General features: G+C 38.8%; 1 protein-coding gene across 3 annotated transcripts in view; it reads left to right on the top strand.

Annotated features, from left to right (window-relative positions):
• Positions 1–18,307, top strand: part of KCNIP4 (potassium voltage-gated channel interacting protein 4) — a 429,697-nt gene that overhangs the window by 103,616 nt on the left and 307,774 nt on the right. The window contains exon 1 of one of the 3 annotated variants that reach the window (XM_056361814.1): positions 5,895–6,159. The exons of the other annotated variants lie outside the window; for them this stretch is intronic. Coding sequence (XP_056217789.1) covers positions 6,072–6,159 — 88 coding nt within the window. The 5' untranslated portion in view covers positions 5,895–6,071. Of the gene's footprint in view, positions 1–5,894; positions 6,160–18,307 lie in introns of those variants that run through there. 3 annotated transcript variants of the gene reach the window in all.

The raw sequence follows: 18,307 nt of genomic DNA, 5'->3' as shown, positions 1-18,307 counted from the left end.
CATAATAAATGATATTTGCACCCAATTTCCGGTACATTTTTCTTCTTTAACAGGTTATTGTAGCTGTTGGGTTCAAAATGCAAGCTCTTCAATGTTCTTATTGTGTATAGACATGAAATAGAGATGCTTTAGTTATATCAAATGTTGAAAGATCTATGGAACCTATAGATGATTAAGGCTATAGTTTCTGTGGCAGGGAAGTCGATTCCTTCTGATTTTTTTCAATTTAGCTTTTTTTTCTTCCGTTAAATAAGATGTATGCATAATCTAGTACCACTAAAATGAGTTATAATAAGTCTGGATATGCTTTCCACAGAGGAAAGATTTGGAATTAATAAAATTCTTCTCTTGCAGGCAAAACAATAGTTTCTTACAATAGGGTATGTGAAACTAAGGAGTCCAAAGCCACAAAAAAATAATCCCACATACTTGTTGATAGTAGTATGCCTCAATCCTTTTTGATTTATTTGAGAATACTCAGCATAGTTTGTTTTGTATGTATGGTTATAACTTCCAACTTAAAAAACAGGACCTGTATAATAAGGAAGAAGAGGTTTTAGTGTTCTGCAGAAAGATTATTGATGACACTGCCCATGCAGATTTTATAGCTAGCTTTGCATACAGATACTCAATTTATATTGAACATTAAAATATAGTACTCTAGCTTCTGCAGTGAGAATTTTACAGTGCGTGCACAGAACTTAATGTGCAACATGAAAACTGCATTATGCCATTTTATGTTTCAGCAGGTAACTCTCAGTCTTGTTTACTCTCCAGCACAAACGGCAGGCCGGCTGTGGAAGGTCAGGCTGGGAAGTTGCTCGGGTTTGACACTGCAACATTCCGGAGTGATGAATATTTAATTAGACAAGTGAGGACTGTGTGGGAGGTTTAGGCAGCTGTAACTCCTAGTTGACTGTCTGCGGTATCATCTTAGAGTATTGTGTGAAAACGAACCCTTGGGATAAGCTTCAAGGACACTATATAGGTAAAAAAGGCATTCTAACAGCAGCTAGTTACAGGGAGGTTAGAAATAATGGACACAACTGTTTTAAGTGTTTTTGTCACGCTAGTGAAAGTTCTGGTGGGTAAGCCACCATGTTTTATTGAACGCCGTGAGTGCAACAGAAAATGAAGTTTGAACCTATAGGGTCTGGAACTATTATAGCAAAGAAAGTAATTTATTTTATGCAGGTATTAGCTATTAGAATGGAGCACATGTATAATTTGTTGATGTTATGCAAACAGCATGAGGTAGCAGTCATTTCTCTGTAGTCCTATTTTAAGCAAAGCAATAGAGCTGTTTGATTTTGAGGATATTATTCATAGCAAGCTTTTAGGAGAAGTTAAAAACTAAAGACAAAAGCTGGAAGACCGTATTAATTTTCAGTGGCATAGTCCTGAATAAAAATTTCTTAGTATTTTTTTGTTCCACAGTAAGAAACATTACATGCAGTTTGGGTAAGTAGTGGTTGGGCTACTAGAAAGCTCTTTAATGTGCTATGAAGGGTTTAAAAAAATAAAAGAAAAGCCTGTCTTCATAACCAGGGACCTTGGCAGTTCCCTCACTATCTGTCCTGGGCTCCATAGAAGTTACTGTTCCCACACAAGACAGAACAAGATCATGTCCACATCCCATGTAGACATCTATTTTAATATGGAGTGGATGAAGCAGACATGTTTTTTTAATTCCTTGTTGTGGCTATAACATTCAGGACAGAGAGTAATGAGCAATAACCATTTTAAAATAAGTAAATTTAGCTAGCATGTTACTACTAATCAGTTAGGAAGGGAACATATATCTGTATCTCTGCTTCCCCAGCTTACATTCTAGTATAAACCACCTCTGGTTTGTGTTAATGCCCAAGACTAAATTTGGGTCAATGAGGTGCAGGAAAATTTTTGTTACTATTCACTGGCTGTGGCTAAAAGCGGTAGCTGATATTTTCATAGATATAATGAATAATTTGGAATCAGTGCTCTGGTTCCTAGTGACTTCTGTAATGAAGGACTGTAATCCTGCTGCATCCAATTTATGATAATGGTGGCCAACTTTGGACACCTTGGTAGGGAATACTGGCACATCGGGAAGTGAAAGTGCAGAGAAGGCTATTAGAATATATACATTGGGGATTGTGATTTAAGAGGACCCTTACTTTTATGACAGACGAGGAGCAACTGAAAAAGAGATCTGTGATGGTCATCTACTTGTGGCAGCTGTTTATTATGCTGATCGTAAACATCTCACTGTTACCTTGTGTTCACCCATCTGTTTGTTTCTATCCATCTGTTATTTCTTGCCACGTGCTTAGGTTGTAATTATTATCTCTGTTCTTTGAAATAAGGAGGTTAGAAATCCTCTGATAAAAATGTTCATTTGTGGAATCCAGCATTTGCATTAAGAACAAAAGCTCTGACAAGCCTCTGGAGTCAACAGTGAGGAAGCTGTGTACAGGTTGCCAGTGCTCCTGGTTGACTTCCTGCAGTCACCCTTTCCGATGAGGCTGAAGCATTTAACCGAGTTGATTTTGTTATTTCAGTTTGCTTTTAGTCAATAGCACAGGCTAGCTCGGGAGGAAATTTTGCTCTTTGAAGTCAGAAGAATGTTTAAATAAGGTGTGCAAATGAAGGAGATATACAAGGCAAATTGTCTCCAAGCAGCCAGTCAACTTGTGCTCTGTATATGTGACGGCTTTTTTTTCTACTCTTAAACCATTATACTGTGCTTTTTGCTAGTGGAGTCTTTGCATTGTTACTGAATATATGTTGACAGCCAAATTTAATTTCTTCAGTATTTTCAGGTGCTTTTGCTTTTGTTATTAAATATAATCTGTGTTTAGTAACTCTTTCTTTCTCCAAAAGAAACTATAATGCTAGCTAATTCAGCATTATTTGTTATCTTATGCCAGGCCATCACAATATTCTGTTCTGAGACTCTGCATTTTGAGGTTAAGATTTTTTTTGGAAGACAGATTAGACCAGGTTATCTCAGCAACAAATGCAATCTAAAAAACCAGGTTTTTTTTCTTATTTCAAAATATGTTTTCATATTGCTGCTAATTGATTTCAGCTTTGGTTTTGATTTGTTTTGATTTATAGTGAAACACTATTCCTACAGAGGAACAAGAAAAGAAATACTGATTACATACCTGCTAATACTGACCAGTTCTGAGCTACAAGATTAGTGTAGTTTTGTCTTTTGTAGTGTTGAGACTAAAGCTACATCAGTGCATACGCCCCTCTGAATATGGTTGGGGTGCACTTCAGTTGCCAACACATGTGCCTGGGGCGTAGATTAGCGATGCTGAGACCCTCACTGAAGTTCTAAAAATGCATGTGGAATTGCATCTATGGATCAGATAGAACTGAATTGCATAAATTGATGTTTTTGAGCTTTTTCTTCTTGCCATGGCGACAAAGATTTTTCTAAGAATTTTCTTGTTGCTTTGTTTAGAAATCCTCAAATGAACAAAATACTTTGTTATTATCAATTAATATGTCTTATCAATTATATTCCTATAGTGCACTTGGTATGCTCAGGGAAACTTTTCCATTTTGTTTTTAAACTGGATGGCTGTTGTGGACAGTCTTTTTTTTTTTTTTTTTAAAAAAAAAGCATATGTTTCCTTCCCAGACATTTCATGCCTTCTAAGTACTTAAAATAATTTTGTGTTTTATATTATTCTGGGGGCCTGTCAGCTGGACTGGGTAAAACAATTTCAAAACTCAGGAGTCTACAAACAACATTTACTTTTTCCTTCCACTTATTTTTCCTGTCTGAAAAACCCTTTTGCTTTGTGTTGTATGTGTTTTACTCTTCCATTGTACTTAAATAGTGGCTTTTAAACCCTGAATTCTAAGTATCTGATTTCAAAGTCAAGACTTACAGGAATTCATCCAGATCCCTCTGATGTTAATAGGATATTTTTTTTTTTTCAGGCAGTGCCATCAATTAAAAAAACCCAAACATATATTACCAATATATAGAAATTGATACTCTCCAGCTGTCCTTTATGTTGTTTCACTGTAATACATTTGCTAACAAAACTCCAGTGGTTTCAATACAGTTTTCAGTTCTGATTTTCCTGTTCACATTTCCCTGATCTGGTCTTTTGATTTGGTAAAGAAACTTTGGTCCAAAGTTTAATCAGCCTTTTCTGCTGAGCAGAGAAATACTGGAAGCTAGATTTGGAACCATTTTTATCCAAATACTGCACTGTTTGTTAAAAGCTTTTTAGCGAAACTTGTCAGAAACCTTTCATTAATTCTTTCTTAGGTAGCAATTACAGCTATTACTGTGTTGAAATGTGAAAGGTTTAGGAAACAGTGTCAGTACTGATGCAGCTTTGTTTGGGTGGGGGGGAGCCAACAACCCAATAGAGTGGTGGTGATACATGCTTATGTAAGGCTTTAGAAAACCAATCTTTCAGTTCTTTATTTTGAAGTAACACTGCTAGTGAAATTTATGTAAAGCAATTAAAAATGTCAAAGGATTAAGAAGTTCAAGGACTCTAGATGAGAAGCATTTGCACTGGCCTCTTCAGTCCTCTTCTTTAGAAGAGATGCACACTTCTGTGTTCAGTATCTCTTCACCTCCACCGGCTATTTAAGGCATTTCCTTTTCAGACCAGAGGAGTTTAGAAATTTGTAGGGCACTGTGCGAGCTCTAATGCCTCAGAATTTGATGGGGTTTTGTGTCAAACTCTCCTTGGCAAAGTTGTTCTGAAAAGACACAGAAGATACTGCTTGAGATGAGTGGCTCTGGGAAGTGGTGTGAGCATGGAATTTGCTCAGTCCCTTCTCAGCTAAACACTTCCCTGGGCAAACCCGGGGGATCTGGGCGATTGTTTTGGTTCTTTCCATTAACCATGTAGCCTCACTGTAAGTGTAAGACAGCATTGTTTGTGTTTTGGATAGCAGACACAGAATCTGTGTCATCTAACTGCAACTTTGATAATGCTTTGATGTATTGCGTCTGTAATGTATATATCTCTGCTCAGTGCGTAATATAAAGAAGAGCTTGAAGTTGTGCTTTTGTATTTATCATAATTTTGTAAAGGCATTCACCAAAATGTTTTATGGTCACTGCTGGGATTAAAATTAGATCAGACGGTGATTTTTCTTCCCTTAAGCTTTTCCTTAATTGGTACTTTGTCATCTTTTAACTGCATTAGGCATCACGTATTGCATCACCATCTAACACAATAGAGTTTTCTCCGTTTATAAAGTACAGGGAAGTACTCCAAGGGAAATGAAAACATATTCTTTGGGTTATTTGGTCATGGACAGACTCCAGCAGACCGTTTTTATTAAGGAAGAAACACTTCTCAGGCAAGATGGGGGAAAAAAACTATGACTTTGTAAGGGAATTGTAAGGGATGCTTGAAGCTTCCCAAAGAGAGTTTCTTGGAGACATCCTAGCCACGGCCGTTAGCTGTGCCAGAGCCAGCTCCCCGCCTGTCCCGGGTCAGGGAGCCGGGAGCGCAGGGGGGTCTCGCAGCGCAGCGGCACCGCTCGGGGTCCTGCCGCTTTATTCTGTCCGCGCAGCTGTGCAGCGGCCCGGGGCACCCACGGCCTCCAGCAGGCTGGGGTCCTGCGGCCGGGGGGAAGCCCCCCCCAGCTCACCGGGTGGCTCCGCTCCCGCAGGCGCGGCAGGGCTGGGCAGCCTGCGCGCTGACCTTGAGCGGCGCGGTGCTGCCGGCCGGGCCGGGGTCTGGCCGCTGGGTGGGCTGGCTGCGGCCCCTGCCTCCGCAACGGGGAAAGCGAGGGGCGCTGCCCCGCCCGCCGCTGCTGCCGCCGCCCGGCGCGGGTGGGTGCCTGCGCGGGGCGGGCAGGCGGCGCGGCCCCGCCCCTCCGGCCCCTCCCGCCGGGCTGCGCGCCCGCGGAGCCGTGCGCGGGCAGCGCCTGCCGCCGGGGCCGGCCGGGCCGGGGCCGGGGCTGCGCGGCGGGGAGCTGCGCGGCTGCGGGGAGCTGCGCGGCTGCGAAGTGCCCCAGAAGTTTGCTGGCAGCATCTGCGCTCTGCACCGGCGAAGTCTGCGGGCTCTGCTGGGAGGAGAACCGAGCCGCCTAAGATGAGTGGCTGTAGGACGCGGTGTAAGCGTGAGATACTGAAATTTGCCCAGTACCTTCTCAGGCTAATCACTGGTTCTCTTCACACAGGTAAATGCCTCTTTCTCTTTGTAAGTCGAGCTGTGCAGCGCGATAAGGAGGAAATTGCCGGAGGTTAATATAGCAATGGCATTGTTTTACGTTGCAGTTCCGTGCATCTCGTAAATAATAATAAAGAAATCTGTAAACTCAGTTGTGGCTGAGCATCATCAAACCAGAGCATCTAGTCTTGTGTTGCAGCGTTCAGAGCGTGTAACGTTCTGTGTTTAGACACCGAAATCCAAATGGGAATGTGAGTGTATGTGCCTCTACCTGTCCACCCGTGTACATTGAAGGTAACGGGGAGCATTCACATGATGGTCATAATGGGTCAACCTGATGCTTTTTATTTTCACAATTTCTTGAACTGATGTATGCGGACAAGTGGACCACATTCTTTTTCCTAGAGGTTTGTTTTTACTTATCTTAAAATGTAAATCTACAGCAAACTGTCAATATGATGTTACAGTATCTGACTGAAAACTTCAGATAACACTTGTGCTTTTTGCCCTTAAAGAATTTGAAACACAAATGTCTGTCAGCTTTATTTTCTGTAACCTTGAACAAATTGTACAGTACTAAATAAGATTTCTAAGCTAGACTGAGCAAACAGTGTAATTTTCTTCGTAGCACTTTGGAGAATATACTCTTCTCACAATTCAGCATTTTCTGTGGCTGTTTCCAGCGGCTGACAAATATGATAGCCTATATGATGTCATTCTGTATTTATAAAACGTAATTGTGCTTCTTTCCAGACTTCAAATATATATATATATATATATATATTCCCCCCCCCCCCTTGGAAAAATCATCAAGCAGAGGTGCAAGTCCAGCATCAGCAGAAAATAATCAATTATACTAACATGATTATTGAGAATTAAAAGCCATTCATTTTACTAGAAGTATCAGGAAAGTTTCTGCTTATGGTTTAGGGGGTTTTGTTGTTGTTTTGTTTTGGTTTGTTTTTTTTTTTCAGTTTAGGCATTGATCAAAAGATTTGAGAGCAAAATCGACTCTTAAGTTGCATGCATCAATAATTATTACTAATCAGATTTGAGGTTGTAATTCTATAAAGATCATGGCATAAATATTGGCAACAAGTACTTTATAGGATGCTGGTAACTTGTGGAAATCTGATATAGCTTTTCAGTAAGTTTTGGTGCCTGGTAACACAGAATTTCCCTGCCCCACCCCCCGCCCAGCCCGAGCCTATTCCTAGTCTGTTGTGGTTTCTGTTTTGTGAATTGTATCAAGATTTCTCTGAAAATGCTAGCTGCTTCTTTCTGTGGATTGCTATGGAAATTAAATAATATATGATGCAAGGGGAAACCTAAGTTAGAAATGAACACCAGCGCTCCTCTTTCGTAGTCATCCAAACTTATTTTCCTGTCTACCAAATGATGCACACTACGTAATTTTTCACTGACATTTGTACTGCAAGCTTTCCAAGCTCACAATTCAAACAGTTTTCAAGAATTGTTGTGGATACTGGTTCTTACGTTAACTACTAAAAGAAGTTCTTAAATTTATAATTTAAAAGCACATTTTCAATGCTAAATTACTGGAAAGCTAAGCAGAGTGCTTGTTCCTTAAAGGCAACAAGCAACGCCGTCCCGTCCGTCCCGTCCCCCCCCCCCCCCCCCCCCTTGAAGAACTCTTTAAATCTGAGACACTTCCTGGCAAAAATTTCCTACAGGCAACAGTATCTTACTACTGTTATTGGGTTAATAGACCTTGTTGTGTTCAACTGATGTAGTAAATAAGGTAAGTATAATGTGATAATAATTGAACCACTGAGAAGTAGAGCTCTGCTGTTCGGTTCTTGCATAGCCCAGTCAGTCTATGCATTAACCTCAACTGTTGAATACCAGTTGCTGTTCCGCTGCAATATCTAATGCATAATTCATTACGTTGATAATTAGTTGATAATTAATGAAGATGAATGAGGGACCCTAGTTGAAAGTGTTAGAAAGTTATACTTTCGTTTTTGTATTGAAGATACTGCTATTTCTATCTTGAGCAATGAAAAAATGTAGGACAGCTCTCAGAAACAAAAAGAAGGTGCTTATTTAGCTTTTTCAAGCAGGCAGTCTGCTCACTGAAGTGGGCCAATTACTTTCAAAATGTAGATGTTTACTAAGGAGCACAAATAGTGAAAATTTAACTTCCTCATTGATATGATTTGGCCCCTGGTTTATTTTTCAGGTGTTCTTTAATGTTTAAATCATACATAAGTTGGAACTACACATTGCTGTACTGAATCTAATACATTCCTCTTTTCTTTAAGGGTGGGCATGTTGAATACATAGTTCATTTGCGTCGGTATAGATTGGTACAAAGTCTGCTGCAGTTGATGTGATCACACTGATTAGAAAACAAGAAGGTGGTGAGCTAGGAGGGAGACTGGGTTTACTGGCTCTAGTCCCAGCTGAGAAGTCACTGTTGATTACTGGTTTTACTGCTTGCGTTTCGTAACAGTTTACACCACTGCAGACCTGTTCTGTGGGGAATCATGGTATTTAAAATAAAAACGATCACATATAACTGTCTGTGATAGTACATAAACATGGACTTGTGCTTAACATTCAACCCAGCTGTAACCAATATTAATGAAACTACCCCCTTCCTTGCAGGTAAATGCTGCGTAAATCTTTACAGTGGTTTTTAAGTAGCAAGCTCTGCCTGAATACATCCAGATCTCTACCAGTTTTTTTTACAGTAAGTTACTGTGATTGACAGCAAAATGTAGTGAAATGTTTTAAAGACTGTTTCTTTTCACTACAAAATTTTTTATTCCCCACAATATCTGCTATATATTAAGTTGATGTGTTTCCACAAGTGAAACAGACTCCCTCTAATACTTGAAGACAGTGTTTTTCAAATGTCAAACCAATTCCTGCTTTATTGTCTGCTGCCTCTTGAGGTGTGTTGGAAGTGCCTGGTCTTTGGAACATTGTTTTAAAAAACTTAGTGCTGCCATTGAGAATGTTTCAGTTTTCAGATGCAATGTGAATGTTATAAATAAAAAGATGAAACACTGTGAGATCAAGAAATAGACCACAAAGTATTTTGAAATTGAGAAAACATAGTTTCAGAACAATGGCCTGGAAATTTTTCGTAACTGTCACAACGGATGAGGTATTGGGGGTTAAAGAGATGATAGAAACAAAACTGTCATTGACTTCGGTGGTAAATTTTCAGAAGTATACCCTTTTCAGGCATGTTCATATTAAATGTTGATATGACATATTAAATGTCATACAGAGCCTAGGTTTTCCAGGACAGATTCAAATTCCCAGTTAGTGTATGCATTTGCAAAGAAGGAAGAGGAGAACAATTCTGGCTGTGGAATTGTACTTTCTCTCCAGCAAACAAGTAATCTCACTCTTCTAGGTTTATTTAGGTTAAGCTATGGATTGATTTTTAGATTATTTTATTTAAATGTAGAGATTGATGCCATTGGTGTAAAACAGGGGTCCTCAAACTACGGCCTGCGGGCTGGATACGGCCCCCCAGGGTCCTCAATCCGGCCCCCGGTATTTACAGACGCTGCCGCCTCCCCCCGCCGGGGGTGTGGGGGGGAAACCAAGCAGCCGCAGATGACTGCCTGCCACTGCATCCACCCGCCGGCCTCCTGGTTAAAAAGTTTGAGGACCCCTGGTGTAAAATAACAATGATTAAAGGCTTGAGATTTGTCTTAGTTAAAAAAAAATAAATACATTATCAAACCTATTGTGAATGTGGGATGTAATTTTTGATGGCACTTTGAGAAACCAGATTACTGGGAGGTAATCATCAGTCCTAAATCTTGTCTGTTTGTGCACAGAAATATTTTCTATCTTAGTGCCGAGAGGAAGACATCACCTGAGCATACACCTGAAGGTATGGGAGAAACTAGCACAGAGGCATCCAGGGGCTCACAGCAGCACTGCTGTGACTGTTGTAGTTCATCTGCCTACTTGTGCCTAAACTTCAAGTCTGAGACAACAGAGTGCTTTCTGAGTCTGCCTCTTGGTAATTCCAAGATGAATTACCATTTCTGATTGCAGGTTAATAATGTTCCATTAACTTCTATTGAAAATACATGTAAAATAAAATGCCAAGTAGAATAAATTAAAAGAGAAGACGAATCCAAAATATCAATCCTAAACAACATGAGACAAAAGAGAGATGAAAAGGATATTTCCCTTTTTATGCAAACAGGATCTAAAATAATTTTATTTTAAAAGGTGCTTGTAGCTTAAAGATGTCATGAAAAAGCTAAACTCTTAACGTAGGAAAGCATAGGTTTCATATGTTTTCAAATGCTATTTTTGTTTTGTTTGTGTGCTGAAATATTTCTTCTGATACCAAATCAGTATTTTTCATTAACCTGATTAGTGTGTGTATTTAGTTTTCCTTTTAATGGAAAAGAATTTCACATTTAAAGTCTGCATACTTGTCTGTTGGCCTATGAGGTAGTTTGAACCCTAGGGTTTCAGGTATTTTTCATATACAGAGGTACAGTGTTCTCTTTCTATAGATGTAATCGCATAAGCTATGTGCAAGGGTGAAGTCTTTGTCATGACCTGTTTAGGGAAAGGAGCCTCATTAATTTCAAAGAAACCAATCAAGATTTCACTTGAAGTTCTGCATTGTACTTTATGCTTTTTCAATTTCATGTTTAGCATTGACAGCTTCTGCTGGTGCAGTCTTGATATTAGTGTGCTTCAGAGAGAAATCTCTTTTGTGGAAGGGTGTGGTGGATGCAGAAATGTTAGAGATAGATTCTGAGTAGGTTTCATACTGCTAGTTGACAGAGATGCCCAAGTGTAAAAATCAGTCGTAGCTATATACCTCTCACATGCTGTAGACTTACTGTGAACTTCCAGCAATTTTGTAGAAGATCACTCAGACTTTAAGTAATTAATTCGGAAAGGTATGGTAATAAATCACTGCTGAGCCCTCAGAAATTGTAAATTTTCCCTTCTTTAGAAAAGGGCCTAGGTAGACTGCCTTTGCTTCCCCCGGTTTGCATACCTCTCTGTTTCTTTAAGCAATGTCTGCAACACTTGTTGTGCAAAATGTTTCAAATCCAAATGTTATAATCCTGCATATGGCAGATTGATTGAATATCACAGAAGATCAAAGCAGTAGTGAAAAATTTGTATGGGTAGAAGGATATCTTGAAGAAGGGGATCTAAAGACAATACTGTAATCTTTAAACATATTCCCCTGAATATTTAAGTGTTTTGCTCAAACGTCCCATATATTTAACACGCTAACTCCATCATATAACCTGTTTCAAAAATATGTGTTCCCACCCCCCACCCCCCATCCTTCCAAAAGAGTAGTCTTTGAAGTCTTAAGGTTCTCTGTGGTATTTTAATGGGGAAAGGACAGCGAAAGTTACCATGCTGCATACCCTTTCTTTTGAGAAGATTGTTTGCGTTTTTTTGTCTCACTCCAAATCTGCATCTTAATTATAAAGATACAGTTCAGCTTCTCATACAAATGATGCATTGAAAACAATCTCATAGCCGTCCTTACTAATGTCTCTTTAGAAGTCCTGTGTTCTGTAACGTTCTTGTAAGAGTCCAAGCTACTGACATAAAATTTATAAAGGTAATACCCAATAAAACTTCAGCTGTATGTAGGACACAGCGCTTCACATTATGTTTAAAAGTACTATTAAAGGAACTCTCCTACCTCCTAAAGGAACTACCAAGTTATGCACACAAAATGTTAGGAAATAGCGGCATTAAGACTAAGACTATGTCAGCCTTAGGCGATATAATGCAGTTCTTAACTGTGTGTGTACTTTTCCTTGAGCCATTGTACACAGTAACTTGGAGTAGAGTATACTTAGAGTAGAAATTTGGATACAAACTGTAATAAATACTATTTTAGAGTACACAGACTCTTTGGTTGTCCAGGTTTTGTTCATTTTATAGGGAGGTTCTATTGTAGACAGATTTTGTGCAGTGATTCTCAAAGACAGTAAAATGGCAGATAAAATTCGATGTAGATTAATGTGAAGGGGTACATTCCGGGAAAAATGAGCGTTATGGCTAAATGGATAGGTGGTAAGCTTACCATTACCCATCATGAATGAAACCCTGGGACTGATAAACCTGTGAAACACTAAAGGGTAAGTGTAAAAAGCCCTGCATGAGTTCAGGGGGACGAGCTGGGCAAGCACTTGGAAAAAAAAATCTGTTGGGAGTCACTAACTAGAAAAACTAGTATATGTGAGAAATCCCCTGAGATGAAAATAGTCTGTGGCTAGGAAAGTGTTCATATTCAATACGCATGTCCTGCTTCCCTGGGCGTACACTAACAGCTGCTGCTGAAGACAGGATATTGTGCTAGATGGGTCTGTAGTCTGAACCAATGCAATCATTCTTATGTTTTTGCATCAAAATAAACTTCTCTGCCGTTAGGATAATATCACTGCTTCCAAGGATTGCATAGTATTGCAGTTTGAGTTGTAAGCCCTGCCTGTTCTTACAAAGTGTTCCTGACTGAATCATCTTTTCTGAGCTCTTCTCTCCAGTCACCAGAAGCGTAAAGCAGGTAGCTTGCGTGGACTTACAAACCAAATATTAAGTCAACTGAAACATAATTCAGCTGTAAATCACTCTAGGAAAAAAAATAAGAATCATTGCATGTGCTTTTTTTAGTATCTTGGGTTTGGTAGATTTCATATATGGAATAGCCTTTGAATAAGATCTAGTACCTTTATAACTATATGCCCCTGCCTCTGCACACACACACCCTGCACAGACACACACACCACACACACACACACACACCCCGCCCCCCTCCCCCCACCCCCTCCAAGTGAAAATAATGCTCTTAATCTGTTGTCGCATAGTATTGGCTATGAATGAGAATATGAATGATTATGTTTGAAGACCTAATGCAATTCCACAAGACTAGCCTTAAAGTCTATTTTCCACGCCCCTCAGGCAATTTTACTGTTTATGTCCTGAAAAGGGATTAGAAACTTGCTGATGGAAGAAAAGATGAGTATGTAATAGCGAAAGCAGGAATAACTAGGGAAGGTGGATTCATTCTATCTGTAGTAGTGTGAACAGATGATCATTCAAATGAAGGTATTGAAACATATAATGAAACCCCTGTATTTTGAGATCTGCTTCATAGTTTTATTTGTGGCTGTTAGGTGAAAGGTGGAAGTTAAGAATAAAAATGAGAAACCCTGACAATCTAATTCACCCAAGTATGACAATAGAGGCATATGCTTTTAAATTACTGCAGTAATAGTACATAATTTAACTTCTAGTTTAATGAATGGAAGTCTCTTCAAAACTGGGATGACCACATGCTCATATTTACAGTCTGCAAGGGCGATCTTGGATGTGATCTTGTATTAACAAAAAATACTTTTCTCATTTAATAGTTCAGTTTTTGAATTTGGTAAGAACACTGAAGATAGATGTCAGCCAATTCAGTACCATGTTTGGATAGTAAAGTGGGCAATCTGGAAAATGGCAGTAATACATTGCCATAGAAATATGTGGGCACTGAACTACGTGCTAACAGCACTTCAGCCTTTACCTGGTTATTCTGTGTGACTGGCTCTGATACAGCTGAGCAGAAACAACAGAACTAGTAAAACAACGCTGCTTTGTGGCTATGGCGAAAGCCAGCCTTATGCCCTGTTAGGCTGAAGTCACCTGTTTATGTGTGAAAATATAGTGACATCAGCCATCACACACTGCTGTTCTCTTTCCCAATGTGGTATGGTGGCCTTTACTTGCTTTAAGGAGTTTTCAGACTATATGTATTTTAAAAATTTATCATTTACATGTATAATCTAATTCATTTACATTCTACTTGCAGATTTTTTTGTCTCTGCATTTGTTTATACGTTTACTAAATAGTGACACGCTTTGTGTGATACTGAACTCTTCATTTGCCTCTTACTTCTTCATAATGACAGCCTATCAGGGAAGACAATGTAATTCACTTCAGTATCTCTTTCAATTCCAATATTGAAATACTTATTTTGCAGTAATTAAAAGAACAAACAAACAAACCAACCAACAACTACCTGTAATGGAGCTCCTGAACCTTCCACTGCAACAAGCTGTGCAAGTTAGACCAGTTGGTTCTCTAAACATTAACTAAACTACTAGCTATAGATTCTGTTGAGTGCTAATTTACCTTTTTGTATTTTTAGCTGAAGTCAGTAGTATGGTGCAAGCATGCTTATGCTTTGACATTTATACAAGGATCACTCCACCAAAGTACTGCAAAAAATTTGAAGATGATGTTTTCCAAATATCTTTTCAAAGCTACAGCAGGTACTTTGGGACACCCTGTGTTCCCGTTACTACCCTTCAGTATTAAACTGTAATACGTCATTGCTGCTGCGTGTGAAGTTCTACTTTAAATAATATTGATACCATAATTTTACACATGAAATTTTGTCATTAATGTGTCTTCAGAATACATCATCTTAAAATAAGCAGGTACAGTAGTATTGGGGGTGTGTGTGTCAAGTAGGCTCTTTAGTTTCCAAACTGGTTGTAACTTGATTTACCCTCTTGAACTTTTCATAGAGTGCCCATCTAGGCAGTGTAATTAAATTTAAATATAAATTAAAATGTCTGGGGTAGGGAAAAAATTCTGTTTTCATCAGCAAACATACTTCATTAATTTAGGAAATTGATTAAATCTGGAATGAGGTATTAAATTTTGTGTCTCCTTTAGTCTGCTTTTTATTGGCAGATTTCTTCGGTGGTTTTTTTAATCCTTTCTATGAGGCATGTGATTAAAATCAAACAGCATTTAGTATTTGTGATGTGCAGGCCTTTCTGTATACAGCCATAGTAAACTTCAGTTAATTTCAGGAAAAATAAGTGGAAGTGGGTCATTTTTATTTGATTTATGGTAGTATTTTTAAAGGTCAGCAGAAGATCGATTCCTTAGTCAATTCTGAAAATAGGAATTAGGCTTGATGTCATTTACTCCTTAAACGTTTGTCTGTATAGTCTTCAGTCTAGCAGCTATGTTTCATTATGGTAGTTGGAAAAGAATTCCTTAAAAATCCCCAGTCAGATTTTCTTCTCAGATGAGTCCCTTGGGACAGGGACATGACGTGAGGTGAGGTCTCTGGTTTCTGCAGCACTTGAGAGAGCAGAGTTGTTGGTCAAATGTGGTATTGACATGCACTCGGATGAATCGGTGAAAAAAAATTCAAGTTTGTTTTTAATCAATTAAGAGTGTGTATAGTAACTGCTAATGTTGATGATTTAGATTATGCTGGATTATGGAAAAATTATGAATTTTACATTTATAAATTATATTCAAACTGTGTAAGTGCACCCATTAAAAAAAACCAAACAAACAAACCAAAACAACAAAACTCTTAAATAATTGTTCTTTGTTTTCACTTGCAAGTTTTAAATGCCCTCATAATCGGGTATCTCTCAGGTACAGCCAGTGCTCTTAACTGACTCACTCACTAGCAGTGATGCATCTGGAATCTGTGACAGTAAAATCTGTAGAATTTTCTGCAGAAAATAAATCTGAAATTAAATTCCGTAGATGTGAGTCTAATGATTATATATACTTAGTTACCCCAAAGTATCATGTGTTTCCAGACAAACAAATATCACCAATGATAATCTGCACTTGAATTGCTGTACTGTGGCCAAGCACAACTTTTGTAAACCTCTTCCATTATCACTTCAGGGAAGGAATTAAAATGTAAGAGAAATCTGAGGAATTGTCTCCATGTGCAGATTTAATTCAAATTAAGTAAAACTGCAACATTTCAGAAAAATCAGTGCTGAAGTGACCTTATTTTAATTTAGCATAATTTATTTCTCAAGGAAATTAAACCAAAGTCTATTTTAATTCTGAATGAACAGGCTCAACAGAGACTGAATTAATTTTAACTATTCCACCTTCCTGATTAATTAAAAATAAACTTTCCTAAGTAGCCTGTGTGCACAGCTCCTCAGGATACCTGAAAAGGCAACAGGGCTTTTTATTGAGGACAAGAAGATTTTTAATTTCGTCAGTCAGCTAATAACTTTTAAAAATGCAACCAAACAAAGAAAATTAGATGCAAATTAATGCTAAAGAGAAGGGAAAATATAAAACAAGACATTAAGAAGAACCTACCTGAAGTAAAACAGTTGCACATAACCAGGAGTGTGAGGGTGAGGAGAGAAGATGGAGGGGAAAGAAGAATGTGGGTGACACCAGTATATAAAAATGTGCATATATACACAGCAACATATATCTCTGTTACTGTGTTCCAGGATCATCCTTGGTATAAAGCCACTGGCAAGCCTGCAGTCTTAAGAGAGTCTGGACTGAGAGAAATCGGGGACAGCATGGTGTCATGTCTTAAATTTCAGCAATTTGAAGCTGTAAGATTGAAGGCAAGATTATCAAACTTATGATTTTCTAAAATACAGTGTAGAAATATTGATTCCTTCAAAAACAGACTGTTTTTTGAGCTCACAGCGTTACGGCAGTAACTGAAATGCAAGTCAGGGAAGGCTGAAGTGCTGGCGGTGGCTGAGAGCCACCGCTCCCCTTGGGTTTGACATGTCTGCTGCCTTGCCCCTGGTTTGGGTGTTCCATGGCAGTGCAGCCTTCTCCCTCTTGCTGCAAGTCAGTGGATCTGAGTGCTGCCGCATGCCCCGTGCCCATGTTCGCAGCACTCTGAAACTCTAATGCTGAGTGACAGATGTGAATGGGAACAGCAGGGCATTCCTGCCCCTGTGAAGACTTACCAGATGAAGTGCTTGAAGCTCCTCAAATAACTGCTGTAGTCTATTGTGAGAAACTAATTGAATTGTATATATTGCTTACAGGAAGTTCTGGACTGATCTATTGAATGACTTACCTGTTGTCTGTCCAGTATCACACTGTGTCAGTAATTGAGATGTCACCGATGTCACCCTGTTGAGACAGTGTAGGAATAAGGCCAGTTATTTCATGATTACTCTGCTGAAATGTTTTTATTGATGAAGTTATACCATATAGCAAAAGATGTTCATTTTCGTTAGGGAGGAAAGTGCCCTCCAAAAAGGGACAGAGTTTGCCTAAATACTCATCTTGACACTGTAAACAGGCAATTTGCAATGTGACCCCCGACATTTTTTTTTAAGAGTATGAATAATAATTTACCTCCTGTCTTAACAGGTGGAGTTTATCAGTGAAGAAAGTAAGTACCCTGTAATAACAGAAAATAGTGTCTAGAATTTTCAGGGCTTTTCTATTGACTGTTTAATTCAATATCAGAAGGACATTTATTTAAATACATATATTTAAGCACGTGATTTTACCTGTATTGCTACTGATCAAAGTAAGCAAATTTAGGTTTGAGGAGATATGGATTGTTTTTCTATTACAGCTTACCTGTAAGATAAATAGGCACTGCCTCATGTGTATGAGTATGCGAACAAAAATTATGAATCTGTTATAGACTACTTTTTTACACTATTCTTTTCAAGCACTGCAATATTTTAGCTTATATTCTGTATTATTAGTTTTTTACATTTAGCTAATCTGCATCAAATATCAGGTCTGGAGTCCCAAAGTAGTATTGCAAAGTATTGTGACACAACTACTTAAAAATATCACCAAAGTATACACCTGCAGATGAGGCGTTCCACACTTAAATAGATTGAGTAAGGCACTTGGACACTGTGACCACCTGTATACCTACCTGGAGGTGCGTGGGCAACTGAAAAGTGTGACAGGGCAAAGGATAAGAGGCAGAAATGTTTGCACCAGTGATTCAACATCATGAAGTACAGATCTTGGAGAGCCTGTGGATCTGGGAGCTGTAAAAGGGGATGTACAATGCTGGACCTTTAGCAGTTTCAGACACAGAGGAGATGAATTTGAAGGAAGAAGCCTTAAGACAGATGTAATTGAATCTAGAGGGCATGGGAAAGGCGATGACTGGTGGAATATATCATAATATATCCTGCTTCGTGTTTCTGCCCACTTACATGCTAAAGCAGTATGAAAGACCCTCACCGCACTTACAGATCCCTGCAGATTGAATATGTTATTAGAAGCACTGCTGGGAGTCAGTAGTTAGGAGGCTAAGTAGTGCTTAGTTTAGATTTTCTGAATTATCTCTTTCCATTTAAGCATCACTTACGTTGGCTCTTCCCAGTGGGAT

This window comes from Falco biarmicus, chromosome 1 (assembly GCF_023638135.1).
Source record: "Falco biarmicus isolate bFalBia1 chromosome 1, bFalBia1.pri, whole genome shotgun sequence".
NCBI lineage: Eukaryota > Metazoa > Chordata > Aves > Falconiformes > Falconidae > Falco > Falco biarmicus.
Note: the sequence above shows the minus strand (reverse complement) of the source record. Positions and strands in the feature narration are given on the sequence as shown.